Genomic DNA, 17,499 nt, shown 5'->3' with positions numbered 1-17,499 from the left:
CTGTATGTTTACAGAAAATTTTGAATTAACTGTCAGTAACACTTCACTGTCAAATAATCATGTGGTTTTCTACTATTTTAATGCAGATTGTGTGAAAGAAATTAAATCATTAACGTGGATATGTGTAATGGTGGGCAATTTTATACGTGGAATTGGTGAAACTCCCATCATGCCTTTGGGTATTTCCTACATAGAAGATTTTGCCAAATCAGAAAACTCCCCTTTATACATTGGTAAGAATGAAAATCACTCTTAGGAGGGTAGAAATAAATTGTTGATTTGGGTCTTTGTGGTTTCCAGAGGGTGAGCAGAGTGCTACACACTGTATGTCATTCGGTTGTGCAATGGGGGAGTTCTATAGGGGCTCCAGAACAGTCTCTTCGTCACACTGCTTCTCACTGTTGGGAAGCCCTTTCATACCACCACACTATCTCAAAATCATGAAAAGATTCCCCAATATTTTCTGGAAAATCTTGCTTAGATTTATTTATTTATTGTATTTTTGCTGTTTTTAGGTTCTTTCATCTCTAATTTATTGTGACTTTCATATTGGCCATTTTTGTGTCTGTAGTACTTTAAAATTGAGTTTTACTTTTTCTCTTCTCTCCTCTCTCTGTTTCTGTCTATGAGTGGTGTGTGTGTGTGTGTGTGTGTGTGTGTGTGTGCATGTGTGCACTTGCATGTTAATGTGGTGTTCAGAAGACGTTTGTGGATTAAAGTGTTGCCTCGGGCCAGGTTTGGTGCAAGGCCTCTACCTGCTGAGGTATCTGGTTGGCCCTGTAAGGTTTCTCTTGTCATGTTGTCTTATGCATGAATGCAGACCAAGCCTTACCAGGAACTGTAGTAAGCTTGTCTTCTCATGTTTGCCATGCCAACTGGTTTCTCATTTACCAGCTGTTTGCTTTAATACTGGGGGCTCTGCACCCTGCTTCTCTATGAAGTTAATGATACAGTTTCCTGCCCTATAACTCCTCAGCAAAGACAGGCTTCTTTACCATTTTAACAAATATCTGTGTTTATTCATTTGTTTCTATTTCTTGGAATTCTCAGAAAAATCTATGCATTTTTCAGGCAGGAGGCAACTTAGTGTCCATCTTCTTTTGTTGTCTCCTAAACAATGTGAGGTTATTATGAATAATTTGCTTATGTTCTTGAGTACATCCATCCATAGTTGATTACCAGTCTGTCACTGTATATAGCAGTGATTTTAAACCTGTGGGTCACAACACTTTTGGGGCTTAAGTGACCCTTTCCCAGGGGTTGCATAAGAACACCTGAAACCATAGATATTTGTATTACCGTTCATTATGTTAGGAAAATTACAGTTATGACAGAGCAACAAAAATAACTTTATGGTTGAGGGTTACCACATGTGTCCAAAGCATCAGGAAGATTGAGAAGTAATGTTAGATAGGATATTTTTCCATTAATGTAGACATATCACTAAAAAAACAAACAAAAGCTCAAAGTGGTTAAGAAAAGCAAGAATAGAGTTAGGATTAATCAAGATATTTTTAAATAAAAATGTCTTTTTTTGAGACTTATTAGTTTGGCATCATTCTTTTTATATTGTTAATCTTGCCATTCTCTTCAGATACCTTACAAGACATGAGAAAAAAATTTACAAGCAATTTTCTATTATAAGCTATTAAAATGGATCTGCTTATCAAAACTCTAGAGTCAGATATATACATACATATATAAAATATATAACTATATTAAAAATATAAGTTGTGTTGTAGCTAGACCTTTGGCTACTTTATTGGGTTCTTTTTCCTACTTCCCTACACCACCCCTAACCTTCCCAACATCCTAGCACTAGGTAGAGGAGAAAGAAGATTAGAGGGGAAAAGGGGACATCATTATAAACTACTTGCTGCAGATTAAGGGCCTGAGTTCCTTGGGGCAAGTTAATCTTGGCCAGGATATTTCCAAACAGCAAACAGTAATCCAGCAAACAGCAATCAGTAAGCAGCTGCAAAGGGCACAGCAGCCATTACTTCACTGAGGGCTCTGACTTTTATTCACCCTCTGAAGAGTCCCTAGAATTTCAAACCTAAACTATCTGCAGCTCATAGAAACACAGCCCTGCGAGAGCATAAGACAAACCACAGTTTGCTGGTGTGAACAATCTGAAGCAGCTCCATTTCCCACATCTGGAATTAAAACAAAAACATACTCTCATAACTGTTTTTTTTAAGGAAACCAAATTTCTCAGTACATTTTAAGTATCTTATATTTATTATACAAAACTTAGTTTTCTAAATTAAAAACCATATAATTATATTAATATTATATATGTGTGTACATGTATAATCAAAAAACAAGAATATAGTTCTATATATGGTTCTGTAGCTGAAAGGATATAGAAGCCAAATATAACAATGAGAGCTATCTATGCTAGACAAAAAGTTAAATATAGAAGAAATGCAGTTGCTTATGGAAAGACATAAGTACTGAGAATCCATAAGTCCACATACTGGGGACTCTTCTACTTAGTGCACAGAGTGAGAGTAGGAAAAGCCAAACAAGGAGCATCCATGGTAAAAGTAAACTGTGAACATATAGTTTGGAAAAAGTGTTAGAAGGAAGCTAACAGATGAGGAGCTGGACAACTGTTGAGGTTAATTTAATGGTATGGTCTAATACTGTTTATAATTAACACTATAATTATTATCTAACCTGTTATCATAATCAATAAAATATACAGACACCTGATAGATTTTAAAATAGCCTTGTATCACCTGGGGTATAGTAGATATTCCCTCCTAAGTTATCTATTTTCCAAGCCTCCATCTCATGCCATGTGCTCTAATAATTTCTATTTGGGCTATCTCCCACCCATAACCCTAAGATACTCACTAATGATTCTCATCTGGGCCAATTTCTTTCATCCTTGCCAAATTGGCCTTGTGCTTCTCTCCACATTAACCCGTAATGGCTCCCTGCTTCCTTCCTCCTCCAAAATCTCTCTACTTCTTTGCCCCAAGATCCTTTTGTTTTCAAAGCCCAAGAACTTTTGTAATACCTACGTTCTTTTGGCCCTTCCCAGATACAGGCATTTTATTGATCAAACAGGAATAGTTTCTTAGACAAGGTTTACACAAAGACAGATGTATGTGAGATTTTCCTCTAGACAGCAACAGATCTTGGGGCCCGTAATTAGGATGAGAATTTGTAGTGCCACAGCAACCCCCAAAAGACAACAATGTCAAGTAAGCTATGAAAAATAAAGATTAATAGTAGAGGAAGTGATCCATGATGGAGGTCACTGGTCATTCCAAGAGAGCACCTTAGAATGGGAAAGCACCTGAGCAGTATGAGAGCCAAGGAATCAAGGCAGGAAAGAAGTCAGTGGAGGCTGGAGATCTTGTAGGAATCATTTCACAGAGTGCATAAAACAGCAGGGAGAGTTTGAGAGACCAAGGAAGACTGAAGGGTTTGGTATTAAGAAGCCAAGCACACAGGGAAGGACTAACATATAGATCCATGGAGAAAGAGGAAAAGACAAAATCTAAAATGAAGGAAAGACGTTGAAGTTGCTCATATCTCGATTTTCTGTTGGTGGGGATGGCTCAGGAGAGATTCTCCATTTTTATGTTCTTCAGGGCTCCCTGCCTAGGGAGTGGTTCTGCCCACAGTGGACTCGGTCTTCTCACATCAATTTACTTAATTAAGAGAGTCTCCTACTGACATGTCCAATAGAAACCCCAATGAAGACAATAATCTACCAAGACACTACTCCCAAGTAATTCTATTTAAATAATTGTGTCAAGTTGACAATGAAAGCTAAGCATCAAAGAGGCACTGAAAACATGGCTATGGACATATCAGAGGTTTTGCTCACATCATGCTTTGATGCTTTGATGAGGCTGCCTGTGACAGTTCAGCCTTGGCTTTAACTCAGCACAAAAGAGAATTTGGAAAGTGTCTAAGTAAGGAAGCTTCTATGTCAGTCAACTTTCTTTCACTTTAGTAAATACCTGAGGATGTTTATAGTAAGAGAGATGATTAACTTGGCTCACAGTTTTGCAGATTTTAGTTTATGTTCCTGGACTATGAGGTTTGGAGCTCATTATGGTGTAAGGATGAATGTAGTAAAACCAATCCATCTTATCACTGGGAAGCAAAACAGAATGAAGAAGGAGCTATGGTTCTAGCCCAGACAGCCTGAAGACATACCACCATGCCCTGCATGGGAAGGATTCTATTAGACTCCAGGGATGTGGCCCTGGGAAACAAGTCTATAACAGATGAGGTTCTAAGGAACATTGAAAACGAAACAATTAGAGCTCCTTTCTCAATATTGTAAAAACAATGTACATGTAAGACATATGTACATGTAACACATATATGTACATGCTGCATACATACCAAGCTTAATTTCTTTATACATTGAATATGTAAAAGTATTTGAGATAGTGGGGTGGATAGCTTATTGGTAAATCACTTGCCTGGCCTATTGGATTTGATGCCCATCTCTGCAAAAGAAGGAAAAAAATAAGGTTAGAAATAAATCAATCTCAAGGCATTTGTGTGTGTGTGTGTGTATAAAGAGATTTTTTTGTGTGTTCATTTACATTCATCTCTTCATACATGCCCCTCCCCAAGTCCACTGATAGGGGAGGTCTTCTTTTCCTTCCTTCTGACCCTAGTCAATTAGGTCTCATCAGGAGTGGATGAAGAGGGTAGAGGAAGGGAGGGATTGGGATGGGAGGAGGGAGGGAACCACAGTGGGGATACAAAGTGAATAAAGTGTAATTAATAAAGAAAAAATATTTTAAATAAAAATAATAAATGCAAATAAATAAATTCATCTCTTTGTTTACTTCCAGGGATTTTGGAAGCAGGAAAGATCATTGGTCCTTTCACTGGACTTTTGTTGGGATCCTTCTGTGCAAGGATTTATGTAGACACGGGGTCTGTGAATACAGGTAACACATGCATTTTATTTGTAAATAAAATAAACACTATCCCTAGAGTGTGGGAGAATTCTCAGGAATGCTATAACTGCCTCTTTTGATCCTCAGGGAGCTAAATATCACTTACAGATGGCAGACCTAAGGGGAGAAGGGAAATGATGAAACGCCACCTTCTTAATCAAAATTCACTATTCTCCTACCACATTTCAGCCACCACGTTAGTTTAAAATTGTTATATACATTGGGTTTTCTCAATGAGGCATTCACTATGTATAACAAAATGGATTTTTCAGTTGTGTGATGAGCATCAAATTGTAAAGGTTTCACAGGAGAAACAGAAGAACTCATTACTGCTAGAAAATATGTCATCATGTAGTACCAGATACACAAATTGTAAACAATAATTGGCTAACATGCATTTTATCTTATCTTTGTGTGTGTGTGTGTGTGTGGTGTCTGATGAGGTCAGAAGAGGTCAGACCTCCTGAAATCAGCATAACAGGAAACTGTATGTTTCCGTGTGGGTGCTGAGAATAGAGCTCAGAAGCTCTGCAAGAGCAACAGTAACTCTAGGCTACTGAAAAGTCTCTCCAGGGGCCTTCCTCACCTACTGTGATGTTTTGAGACAAGACTACATCAGGTTATATCTAGTTCCTTAAATATGTCTCAAGTCTTGTTTCTGTCGTGTAGAAATGTAGTTTTAACAATTACTGCAGGTAGCACTCTGGAACCCTTTCTTTACTTTTAATTTCACCTAATTGATGAACCTCAGACACCTTTTTTAAAGGTATGAATTAGCCCAGTGGGGGTGGCAGCTGCCAGAAATCGAAGCTTTGGGAAGCAGAGACAAAAGATCATAAGTTCAAGGCCCAAACAACAATAAGAACAAATTATACACCAAAGTTTATGCTCAGATGGAATTATGATAATTAATAGTTTTCTGTAGTTTGCAGAGGAACGAATGATGCAAGCTAATACAATATCTGAATTTCTTTCCAGATGACCTTACCATCACTCCCACTGATACACGCTGGGTCGGAGCTTGGTGGATTGGCTTTTTGATCTGTGCAGGAATGAATATCCTGACCAGCATCCCATTTTTCTTTTTTCCAAAAACACTCCCAAAAGAAGGACTAGAGGAAAATGAGGATGGAACTAAAACTGACAATGAAGATAAATACAAAGAAGAGTTCAAAGAGGAAAAACATGGAATCACTAAAGGCAAACAGGAAAACTTTAAAATCTGTCTTTGTTTCAGATGGGTCTTCAGTCAGTGGGCACTTGTCATGCTGTGCTGAGTTAAGATAGGTTTTCAATAACTGTCCCTACTCAGACGTGATGAATTTCTTTCACAGTTACCACTTAGAAACAACTGACATAATTTGGAACCTGACTTAACCTGACTTTATGAAAAATTCAAGCCAATGTGAACAGTCAATGAGCAGATATATTTACCCATCTGTTTTGAAAATCCTATATTATAGAAAATATTAATCCAAGTTAAAAAGTAATCAGAAGTCTAAGCTAAATATAAAGATAAAAGCCTGTTTGATAAGATTTAGTTGTGAGCATTCTTGAAGTCAAGGCTGAAACAGAAAACATGATAAGTGACATAACCCTCCGTGTCTGAAGGAATGTGACAGTTTACAGGAGAATTGTTCCCTTAGAACAAACTGCTTTTAAGCAAGCAGGAATGTCATTAACCTGTGATGGAGAGTAGTGATGGTTTGGTGAGAAGCTAAGGTGGGACACCTGAGTGTTCTGGCACAGACTGGTAAACACTTTATTGACGACATCGATATTTCCTCCATCACTCATAGGCCCCAACAGCTTCGTGCACTGAATAGTCACACATCTGCTTTGAACACTACAGACCATGCTGAGGAGCCAGTCATATTGGGAGCCAGTGTAGGGGCTTGAACATTCTTAGAATCATGGTCATGTTAACGATTGTCCTGAAAGGGTCAATACTGACCTCTCTGTGCAGTTTTGTGATCTGCCAGGTCAACCTAATTTCAAAACTAGGAAAGAGCTGAGCAGAGACTAAGACATATAAGAAATAACTGAGCTGTGGAGACACACTTAGGAGGGAAGTCAACAAACATGGGTGAGTTCAAAACTCCCTGGAATTCTGACTGCAGCCCATTCATTCATAAACATGGATTTTACCCCTAGAGTCCAGTTTTTAATTAAGCTCTTTCCCTCTACTTCTAAATTGTCTCTTCTTGATACTTTTCTCTCAATGAAATTCTCTGTAATTTATTAAGGATAGTATAAAATTAGAAAATCAAGACAGTAGACATGAAAAGGAAGGAGACTATTAAATGTGAATTTCAGGCAAATTATCTTCAGTGAGATTAAATCTATTTTCTAGAGACAGGCTACAAACTTCAGTCTCAGCTTCTTAAGTAGGGAAAAGCTTTGGGTAAGTTACTTGGAAAGTGCTTGCTTGGTGTACACCAACTGAGTCAGCATTCCTTACAGTGAGACCTTCATGCTGAGCTATTTAAACATATCACTAGGTGGTTCTAATGCATGTCCTGCTCTGAAGTGCTGGCGAGATGCTAGGGCTGTCTGGATAGCAGCATGATTTTTGGAGCCTTCCTGAGCTTTTAGCTTACCTATTCTCAAATAAACAAGTGATAATATCAGTGTCTGAACCTAAACTTCATCAAATCAGATACCTTGGAGATTCCAGAAAACAGACTAGGGCTTCTTTAGTGTATGCAGGATACTAATAGCATGAAAAAGAAATGACAGAGTGTGGACTCAGATTTGAGTCCATATTTCTGCTGTTTTGTTTGCTGACACAATTGGGTTCTAGCTCTAATAAGGCCAGTTGTGCCACCAACTTTCTGATGTGACTTAAACAGTGATATAAAACTTTAGCCTCAAAGAGGTAGAGATTTATCAAATGCATTTATGTCCCTGCACTGCATATGTAAGAAGATTTTAGGAGAACACTGAGACAAAAGGCAAGGTCAAGTTAGCTTGGTGATATTTATACTCTCTTGTTTCAGATTTCTTGCTTTTCATGAAGCGCCTGTCCTGCAACCCAATTTACATGCTTTTTATGCTTATAAGTGTGCTTCAGGTTAGTGCATTTACTGAAGGAGTTACCTTCCTGCCTAAATACCTGGAACAACAATATGGAAAGTCAACTGCAGATGCAATCTTTCTCACAGGTATGTGATTTCATTATTTCTTTAATAGTCCTTCCCTGAAGAGCCTGGAATTCGTTGGCCCAGGAGACAACTTCCTGAACAGAGCACCAACAACACAGGCTCTAAGATCAATTAATGGGACCTCATGAAATTTAAAAGCTTCTGTAAAGCAAAAGACACTGTAATCAGAACAAAATGATAGCCTACAGAATGGAAAGGATCTTCACCAACCCTATATCTGCAGCGGGCTAATATCTAGAATATATAAAAAACTGAAGAAGTTAAATACCAACAAACCAAGTAATGCAGTTAAAAAATGGAGTTCAGAGCTAAACAGAGAATTCTCAATAAAGGAATATCAAATAGCAGAGAAACGCGGAATGCTATGCCTTAAAGATGGAGCTGGTTTCCGCCTTCCACCTTCCCGATGGTGAGTGCTCTCTATCACGAACAATTCCACATTTGGCTAAGGCTGAGGATCTGGCTTGCTTCCATGTATGTGGACCTATCTGCATTGCCCACGTGGCACGCCTGGTTTGGCTACCCAGAGGCTATTTAAGCTGTGGGCTGGCTTTCCCCAGGGTCCGAGGATTGTTCAAGGTTCCTGAATAAACTGCATTGAAAAAAAAAAAGAAAATATCTTTAATTATATTTTGATTTAGTATTTTCATTTAGAAGAGAAAAATAGTGTAAAGATCAAGATTGAATTAACTCAATGTTCTAAAGAAGCTGCTCCGTGATGTGGGAATGTTCATACCTTAAACACATGAGCTTTTTTACATCATTATGATAAATCTAGATAAATTACAGATCAAAATTAATTTAAAAGAAAAAAAAGAAATTCTCAATGTCCTTAGTCATCAGGGAAATGCAAATCAAAACAACTCTGAGATTTCACCTTACACCCATCAGAATGGCTAAGATCAAAAATTCAATTGATAACACATGCTGGAGAGAATTGGGAGAAATGGGAACCCTCCTCCATTACTGGTGTGGATGTAAACTTGTACAACCACTTTGGAAATCAATCTGATGCTTTCTCAAACAGTTATTAATAGTGCTACCTCAAGATCAAGCTATAGCACTCCTAGGCATATATCCAAAATATGCTCATCTATACAAGTTCATTTGCTCAACCATTTTTATGGCTCCTCTATTTGTAATAGCCAGAATCTGGAAACCACCGAGTTGTCTCTCAATAGAGGAATGGATACAGAAATTGTGTACATTTACACAATGGAATACTACTAAGCAATTAAAAACAAGGAACTCATGAAGTTTGCAGGCAAATGGTGAGAGTTAGATAAGATCACCTTGAGTGAGGTATCCTAGAAACACAAAGATACACATGGTATATACTCACTCATAAGTTGTTATTAGACATATAATATAGGATAAATGTAATAAAATCTGTAGTCCTAAAGAAGCTAAACAATAAGGAAGACACTAGGGAAGAAGCTCGGTCCTCATTCAGAAGGGAAAATGCAATAGACATCAATAGACATTGGAATCAGGAGAAGACAGGGAACAAACAGTCCAGAAGCCTACCACAAATGGCCTCTGAAAGACTCTATTGATCAAGGTACTGAAGCAGAGGCTGAGACTCATAGCCAAACTTTGGACAGAGTGCATGGAATTTTATTAATGAAAGGGGAGATATAAAGGCATGGAAGGGAGAGGAGCTCCGAAAGAAGAACAACAGAGCCAAATAAACTGGGCCTTGGGGGGGGGGGGCTGTAGAGACTGATAACCCAATCAAGGACCATGCATGGAGAGGACCTAAAACATCTGCTCAGATGTAGCCAATAGACTCAGTGTCCAAGTGGAATACCTAGTAAGGGGAGCAAGGGCTCTCTCTGGCATGAATTCAGTGTCAGGCTTCCTGATCACCTCTCCGAAGGGGCAGGGTGCAGCCTTGTCAGGCCACAGAAGAGGAAGACAATGCAGCCAGTCCTGATAAGACCTGATAGGGCCAGATATAAGGAGAGGCAGACCTCTCCACTTGCCTGAAAATTTCATCATTGCCTTGTTTTTAATAGCTGAGTAGTATTCCAAAATGGACTATCAGTGGACTAGGACAGAGGCATGGGAGAAAAACAGGGAAGGAGGGAGGGGTTGGGAAGGAGACAAGGGACAGGGCCACAGTCAGGATACAAAGTGAATAAACTGTAAAAAATAATAACAATTTTAAAAAATAGCCCTTCCCTGTACCACAAAAACATGATAAACACTCAGACGATGCAACTAGGAGACTACAATGAAATTGGAATCTGTTAGGCTATTCTTGTAAATTACTTCTTTCCAGTCTCCATGGAAATCATGAAAAGATAGGGAAAAGAAGCCACAAATTCCCTCTAGTTCTCTATCAAATCACAGTTATAGAAATCTTTGGGGAAGCTCATGTCAGTCAATTTTCAGACTAGAATATGTTGATTCAAAAATGAATGCAGAGTTACTCACTGGGATTCTGTATCTTACTCCCAGATTTTACTACTGGGCTCCAATTTTTGCTCTCTTTGGTATTGGCATAGAAACAATTTAGCTGCTTGATCTCCTGGTCTGAGAAGTCTGTACAGCCACACTGCTTTTTACATCAGTACACTAAAACGAGGGGTCGTAAGCAACTTTGGAATTTTCCTGGTTTCATTTGACTCTTGAAAACTGAGTTCTTTATATTTTCTGGATATTATCCCCCTGTCATATATAGGGATGGGGAAGATACTTTCCCAGTATGTAGGCTGTTGTTTGTTCTGATGACAGTGTCCTTTTCTTTACAGAAGCTTTTCAGTTTCATGAGGTCCCATTTTTTTATTTTTGATCTTAGAGCCTATGCTGTTAGTGTTCTGTTCAGGAAGTTGTCTCCTGGGCCAATGAGTTCAAGGCACTTCCCCACTTTTTCTTCTAACAGTTTTAGTGTGCCTGGTCTTATGTTGAGGTCTTTGATCCATTTGGACTTATGTTTATGCAGGGTGATATATATGGATCTGTTTGTATTTTTCTACATGTATATATCCAGTTAGACCAGCATCATTTGTTGAAGATGCTCTTTTTTCCATTGCATTGTTTTTGCTTCATTATAAAAAATCAAGTATCCAAGGGTGTGTGGATTTATTTCTGGGGTTTCATGATCCACCATTTTGTTTCTATGCCAATACCAAGCAGTTTTTCTTACTGTTGCTCCATAGGACAGCTTGAGATCAGGGATAGAGATACCTCCAGATGACCTGTTAATGTACAGGATTGTTTTAGCAATTCTGGATTATTTGCTTTTCCATACATGGAGAACACCTAGACCCCATGCTCAGATGTAGTCCATGGCAGGCAGGCCCCTCAGTAAGGGGAGCAGGGGCTGTCTCTGACAGGAACTCAATGGCAGGCTCTTTGTTCACCTTCCTCTGGAGGCTGCAACCTTACCAGGCCACAGAGGAAGACAGCTCAGCCAGTCCTGATGAGACCTGATAGGCTATGATTAGAGGGAATAGGAGGAGGTCCTCCCTTATCAGTGGACTGGTGGGAGGGGCATAGGAGAAGAAGAGAGAGAGAGGATAGGATTGGGAGGGGTTGAGGGAGGGAGCTCCATTGGGGATACAAAGTAAATTAAAAAATAAATAAATAAATAAATAAATAAATAAATAAACCTGAGGATCACTGGCTATCAGTTTCCACCTTACCTGGAATTCTCTGAAAATCAAAATCGCAGTCCTTACTTTCAGATGTATAATATTCAACGCCAATGTGTGGTGCTGCAGAGGTTGGTAAAATGTTCCAAGCTTGGTGCTCACATTGTGTGATTGTAACCTAGACAGGATCTTTCTTCCTTTCTTAATTTCTTTCTTATTTCTCTTTCTTTCTTTCTTTCTTTCTTTCTTTCTTTCTTTCTTTCTTTCTTTCTCTCTCTCTCTCTCTCTCTCTCTCTTTCTTTCTTTCTTTCTTCTCCTCCCCTCCCCTCCCCCTCTCCTCTTCTTCCCTCTCCTCCCCTCCCCTCTCCTCCCTTCCCCTCTCCTCCCCTCCCCTCTCCTCCCTTCCCCTCCCCTCTCCTCCCTTCCCCTCCCCTCCTTTCCCCTTTCTCCCCTCCCCTCCCCTCCCCTCCCCTCCCCTCTCCTCTCCTCTCCTCTCCTCCCCTCCCCTCTCTTCCCCTCCCCTCTCCTCTCCTCTCCTTTCCTTTTCTTCCTTCCTTCTTTTTTTTTTTTTTAATTTGTGTGGAGAAAATGAGTCAGGCAGGTAGAATTCTGGGAAATAGACAATGCACAAAATGTTAACTCTTGATAAGCAGAGACTCAGTAGTAACCTTCAAAATCACTGGAGCTGAGTCAAGTTCTTCAAAGCAGAGTGGAAAATAATATATAAAAATTTAATATTTTGTGTGTAATGCTTATAAAGTCTTTATACCTGGCTGCAAGTATGTAAAGCGATTAAATAAAAACTGTTTTTAAACTGTCTTTATGAGGTATTTCAAAACCTCTATTTTATGTAATATGTGAGAGAGTAGGGGTTAGGATCACAGTATATTAGAGCTAAATAGTTTCTTAAGTAAGCTGTATTAGACAAATTTATAACATTTTTTATGCTTCTTTTATAATTATTATTTTACCTGCACTTTTAGGTCTTTATAACTTACCTCCAATATGTATTGGCTATTTAGTTGGTGGCTTTATTATGAAGAAATTCAAGATTACTGTCAAGAAAGCTGCATACATAGCATTCTGCGTATCTCTGGCTGATTACCTTTTATTATTTTGTTACTTTATGATGACCTGTGATAATTTCCCAGTTGCTGGCCTAACTACCTCTTATGAAGGGTATGTTGTTTCTTAATGAAGATCGTATGTTCACAATTGCCAGTCCATTTTCTCCAAGGTTATATACAACCAGATCACTTAATTACAATTCCTTAGCAGTAGTTCATGGTTATCTTGTAACTTCCTTCCACCATTTAACCCTATACCACTCCATAGAAGTTATATGCTTATTAAGCAAGAGTGGGGACTCCTAGTGAGTACGATTATGATTCCACATGCATGTGGGTAGTTGCCATGGTGATATCCTAGTCTGCTTTAAAGTGTGATAAAAGAAAATAACATACAATTTTAGCCTAAATTATCCATGTATTTTAAACTCCCATCAACAGACAACTTTAAAAATCAAACACATCAGCAGGCCTTGATAGGTTTCTACAGTGGGCTCAAATTTAGCATAATTGAATGGTAAATCAGTTTATTTATATAGTTGTATATGTCACTGGTGTTGTTATGTCTCATATACTCCGTAGTGTCAGATTTTATGTTTTAGGTGTTGACTGGTCATATTCTGTATTTAGTGTGGAAAATTTAAAACTTATTTTAAATTTAAAACTTATTTTATGACACAGTTATATGAGGAACCCAGGGAGGTTCTTTTCAAAGGGCTGAGGAGAGGACGCAGTGGTAAAGGACTTGCTAACCAGGCAGGATGTCCCGAGTTCAAATCCTGGAACCTGCATAAAGCTTGACATGGTAGGGTAACTGTCATCCCAGTGATCCTACTGTGAGCTAAGCAGCACAGCTAGGAAACCCCAAAAGTTCAGGGCCTGCTAGTCTCATATCTGCAGCAGTGAACAAAAGAGGACCTGTCTCCAACAAGGAGGAAGGTTGTAGTCTGACCTCACAAGTGTGCTGTTGTGCACATGTGCCTATGCACACACAGTGCATACACAAGCACATACACCCACACAGAAGAGGGAGATTGAAAGAGAGAGCTAATAAAATAAAAATTCTTTCAAAATTCTTGTGAATTGTAAGATGTGAAATATATATATATATATATATATATATGTTTGTGTGCCATCTGATTTGAATCTCTTTATACATAGATACATAGATGCATAGATAGGTACATAGATAGATACATAAATACATAGATATAGATAAATTCTTTTTGGTCTTAGGGTTTTACTGATGTGAAGAGACACCATGATCACAGTAACTGTCGTTTTAATGGCAACTCTTTTTTTTTACCGTTTTTAAAAATTATATTTTATTAATTACATTTTATTCACTTTGTATATCAGCCGTAGCCCCCTCCCTTGTCCCATCTAAATCCCTCTCTACCTCCCTCATCTCCTCCCACGTGCCTCCCCAAGTCCACTGACAGGGGAGATCCTCCTCCCATTCCCTCTGACCCTTATACTATCAGGTCTCATCAGGAGTGGCTGCATTGTCCTCCTATGTGCCCTGGTAAGGCTGTTTCCCCCTCAGGGGGTGGTGATCAAAGAGCAGGTCAATCAGTTCATGTGAGAGACAGTCCCTGTCCCCGTTACTAGGAAACCCTATTGGACACTGAGCTACCAAATCTTTTTTTTTTTTTGAGGTGTTTTTATGCCATTAAAAGCCTTTTATTATTAAAACATTTAAATGTCATATATAGATGTATTTTTATCTATTTTATTTGTGTTCTTTTTTTTTTTTTTCAATGCAGTTTATTCAAGAACCTTGAACAATCCTCGGACCCTGGGGAAAGCCAGCCCACAGCTTAAATAGCCTCTGGGTAGCCAAACCAGGCGTGCCACGTGGGCAATGCAGATAGGTCCACATACATGGAAGCAAGCCAGATCCTCAGCCTTAGCCAAATGGGAATTGTTCGTGACAGAGAGCACTCACCATCGGGAAGGTGGAAGGCAGAAACCAGCTCCATCTTTAAGGCATAGCATTCCGCAGCTCTCTACAGTTCCCCCTTTTTGTTTTAGACGCATCAGGCAAGAGTAGAGGTCTGATCTCTGATATTAGAAATAAATTGGGACTTTGTACCGATGTTCGTTTAGGTGTCATCCACCCAAAGAGCATCAGACCCGTCCTATACCTTTTTCTCAGAGGCGGGACCTGGGGCATCAACCCGCATGCAACCAGACATGCTCTTCTCTGGGTCCAAAGCGGCTGACCCTGAGTGCAGTGCTTAGCCTCGCATCCTGAGCGTATCATTTTAGCTTTTTATGGTATCCAACCATGCTTGGGGAGAATGTCCTGCTTCAATGGCTGTAAAGGCCTGAATGATCATGGCTGCATCACACTGTTGTGAGACTCTAATCTTGCATATATACCACAGGCAAACCAAGGAGACCAACACCAGAAGGCCTGCTAACGCTCCCATGCCCGCCCATTCCTTCAGATGATTCATGGCTGCAGCAATCCATGATGATAATCCTGTGGCTAGTCCTGCGTCCACTCTGGTAGAATTTACTGTGACAATGGCCACTCTCAGCTGCTCCATCGTAGTATCAAATTCTCCAGTCCAATTACCTAAAATATAGCTCGACAATTGTTTAGACAGATTTGCAGCACAGGAAAAATTCTCATGTTATATGCTAGTGACTCAAAGTCCAGCATATTTTCATTGACAGCCAAGTTGAGCAATTTGCCATAGGGTATCAATTTGCTCCTGCACGAGGTCAATCCTCTGATTGAACACCATCAAGCTTCCTTTTAGTTGAGCATTAATTCCTTTATGTACAACTAAGGCATGAGCTACATTGGCTAAATGATTGTTCAGGGTCTGAGCAGTCTGCCCAGTATGACTCATGGCTAATGCCCCGGTGGTAGCTCCAACAGCCGCCAATGAGATGGTAGTAACAATGGTGGCTGTAGTTCCAAGATCCCTTTTCTGTCTGAAGAGAGTCATAGCGTGAGGGGCATCAACGGGCACAGGCACCCAGTGAGGCATGCGAGTAACCAGGGCATACCTAAATTTACTAGCATTCCAGCATTGGGCAAAAAAGCAAGTATCATTACCACAATTACTTGGCTCTATCTGGCTAATAATGAATAAAAATGGGGGATATAGACAAACAGGTGTGGGCTTATAGCAAATAGCAAATCTCTTTTTAAGACAGATATTTTTTCCATTCTCTTTGTAGATATAGAAATTGAAACTCAGGGAGAATTAGTGAGTTTACTGTAAGTGTCTTCAACAACACCGAGGTAGAATTGTATACACTTAGTCCATCTCTAGTCATGCTGACTGCACACAGTGTTTGAGGGACAGGATTTGAATTCAGCCTCTAGATTCCACATTTTCATTTTTGAATCTTGTTGTAAGCACCGGACACTGTCTATATCTCAGAAGAGCATGGCTGCTTAGTCAAACTGAGCTGTTTGTGGATGGAGAGCAGAATCTATCTTATAAATGGAAACTGCAGATTTGGCTCAAGCCATCCCTCTCATTGTTTCTCATCAGGCAGATCAATAAGAAATTCGCCATCTTCAGTTTAGCCCTTACAGTACAGTATATTCCTACAGGACAGACATTTAACATTTGTTTTTTAAGTAATTGAAAAAAATCAGTCATGAAACCAGTAGAGCAGATATCTTGTATGCAAAAACCAGTTTAGGGACCACACATTGATATTTGTATAGTTCCTCTTTGTGTTCTGGGGGAAATGATAATATGTTTCTCTCCTCTCTCTCCTCTCTCTCTCCCTCTACTTTCCCTCTCTTTCTGTGTTGTATGCATGTGCGTACATGCATGCTGAGATGAAGAGGAAAAATAAAGTGCTCGGGTGGGTTTAATATCTGTACCATTATTTTTAAATCATTTCAGAGTTCAGCAGCCTCTTGATGTGGAGAATATGGTCCTCGCTGACTGCAACACAAGGTGCAGCTGCTTAACGAAAACATGGGATCCAGTGTGTGGAGACAATGGCCTAGCATACATGTCAGCCTGTCTTGCAGGCTGTGAGAAGTCTGTCGGAACAGGAATCAACACGGTAAACATCCTTTCAGTGTCTGGGCTGATGTGTGTGTACTGTGTTAACATGTGCTGTGACCGAAGCCTACAGCTGCTGAAAAAGCAAAAAGAGGCATGCTTTAAAATAGATTAATATTTGTGAACAACTCAGTTTAGTCTGTATACGCATCCTTGACGTTACAATCCCTACAGATTATATAAAGCCTTGACAGAGTCTGAGGTCATCATTCAAGTGATCTGAGTACTATATATCTGGACAGGATGGAGAGAGAGCACAGCTGTAAAGAGCACCTGCTGCACCCACATGGGGACACTCACAGCTCCAGCTGCAAGACACCTGACACTCTCCTCTGCCTTCCTCAAACACCCACATGCACCTGTTTGTGTACACACGGATACAGAACATACACATACATCAGCATTAAAGTTAACACTGTAAGTTACTCTGGACAGGATCTTCCCTTTGTTGTGATAGGGTCTCATGATGCCCTGGCTGGCCTCAAACTTGCTGTATAGTTGAGCTGGATAGGAAAAATATCTTTATATATCACCAGATTTCTTTTTAACTATTTCATTATTTATTTATTTATTGTTTGTTTTTTGTATTTGTGTGGTATGCAGGTGCCTGTGCATATGCAGGCCAGAAGACACCTGAGCTGTTGACTCTCAGGCACCATGTACTTAGTGCTTCTGAGACA

At 39.5% G+C, this 17,499-nt stretch overlaps 1 protein-coding gene across 11 annotated transcripts in view; it reads left to right on the top strand.

Annotated features, from left to right (window-relative positions):
* The window catches only part of LOC110552204 (solute carrier organic anion transporter family member 1A4-like), a 56,242-nt gene that overhangs the window by 21,089 nt on the left and 17,654 nt on the right, over positions 1-17,499 (top strand). For 10 of the 11 annotated variants that reach the window (XR_009592006.1, XM_060384401.1, XM_060384397.1 and 7 more), the window contains 6 exons: positions 87-233; positions 4,836-4,934; positions 5,922-6,143; positions 7,943-8,107; positions 12,690-12,885; positions 16,655-16,820. Coding sequence is in view for 10 of the 11 variants with exons in the window: in XM_060384401.1 (XP_060240384.1) it covers positions 87-233; positions 4,836-4,934; positions 5,922-6,143; positions 7,943-8,107; positions 12,690-12,885; positions 16,655-16,820 (995 nt within the window). In the remaining variant the exon portion in view is untranslated. The remainder of the gene's footprint in view (positions 1-86; positions 234-4,835; positions 4,935-5,921; positions 6,144-7,942; positions 8,108-12,689; positions 12,886-16,654; positions 16,821-17,499) is intronic. The other variant, XM_060384400.1, reaches the window with a different exon arrangement.

Source organism: Meriones unguiculatus, chromosome 5 (assembly GCF_030254825.1).
Source record: "Meriones unguiculatus strain TT.TT164.6M chromosome 5, Bangor_MerUng_6.1, whole genome shotgun sequence".
In the NCBI taxonomy this organism is placed as follows: Eukaryota; Metazoa; Chordata; class Mammalia; order Rodentia; family Muridae; genus Meriones; species Meriones unguiculatus.
The sequence above is the reverse complement of the archived record's forward strand: the minus strand, read 5'-3'. Positions and strand labels throughout refer to the sequence as shown.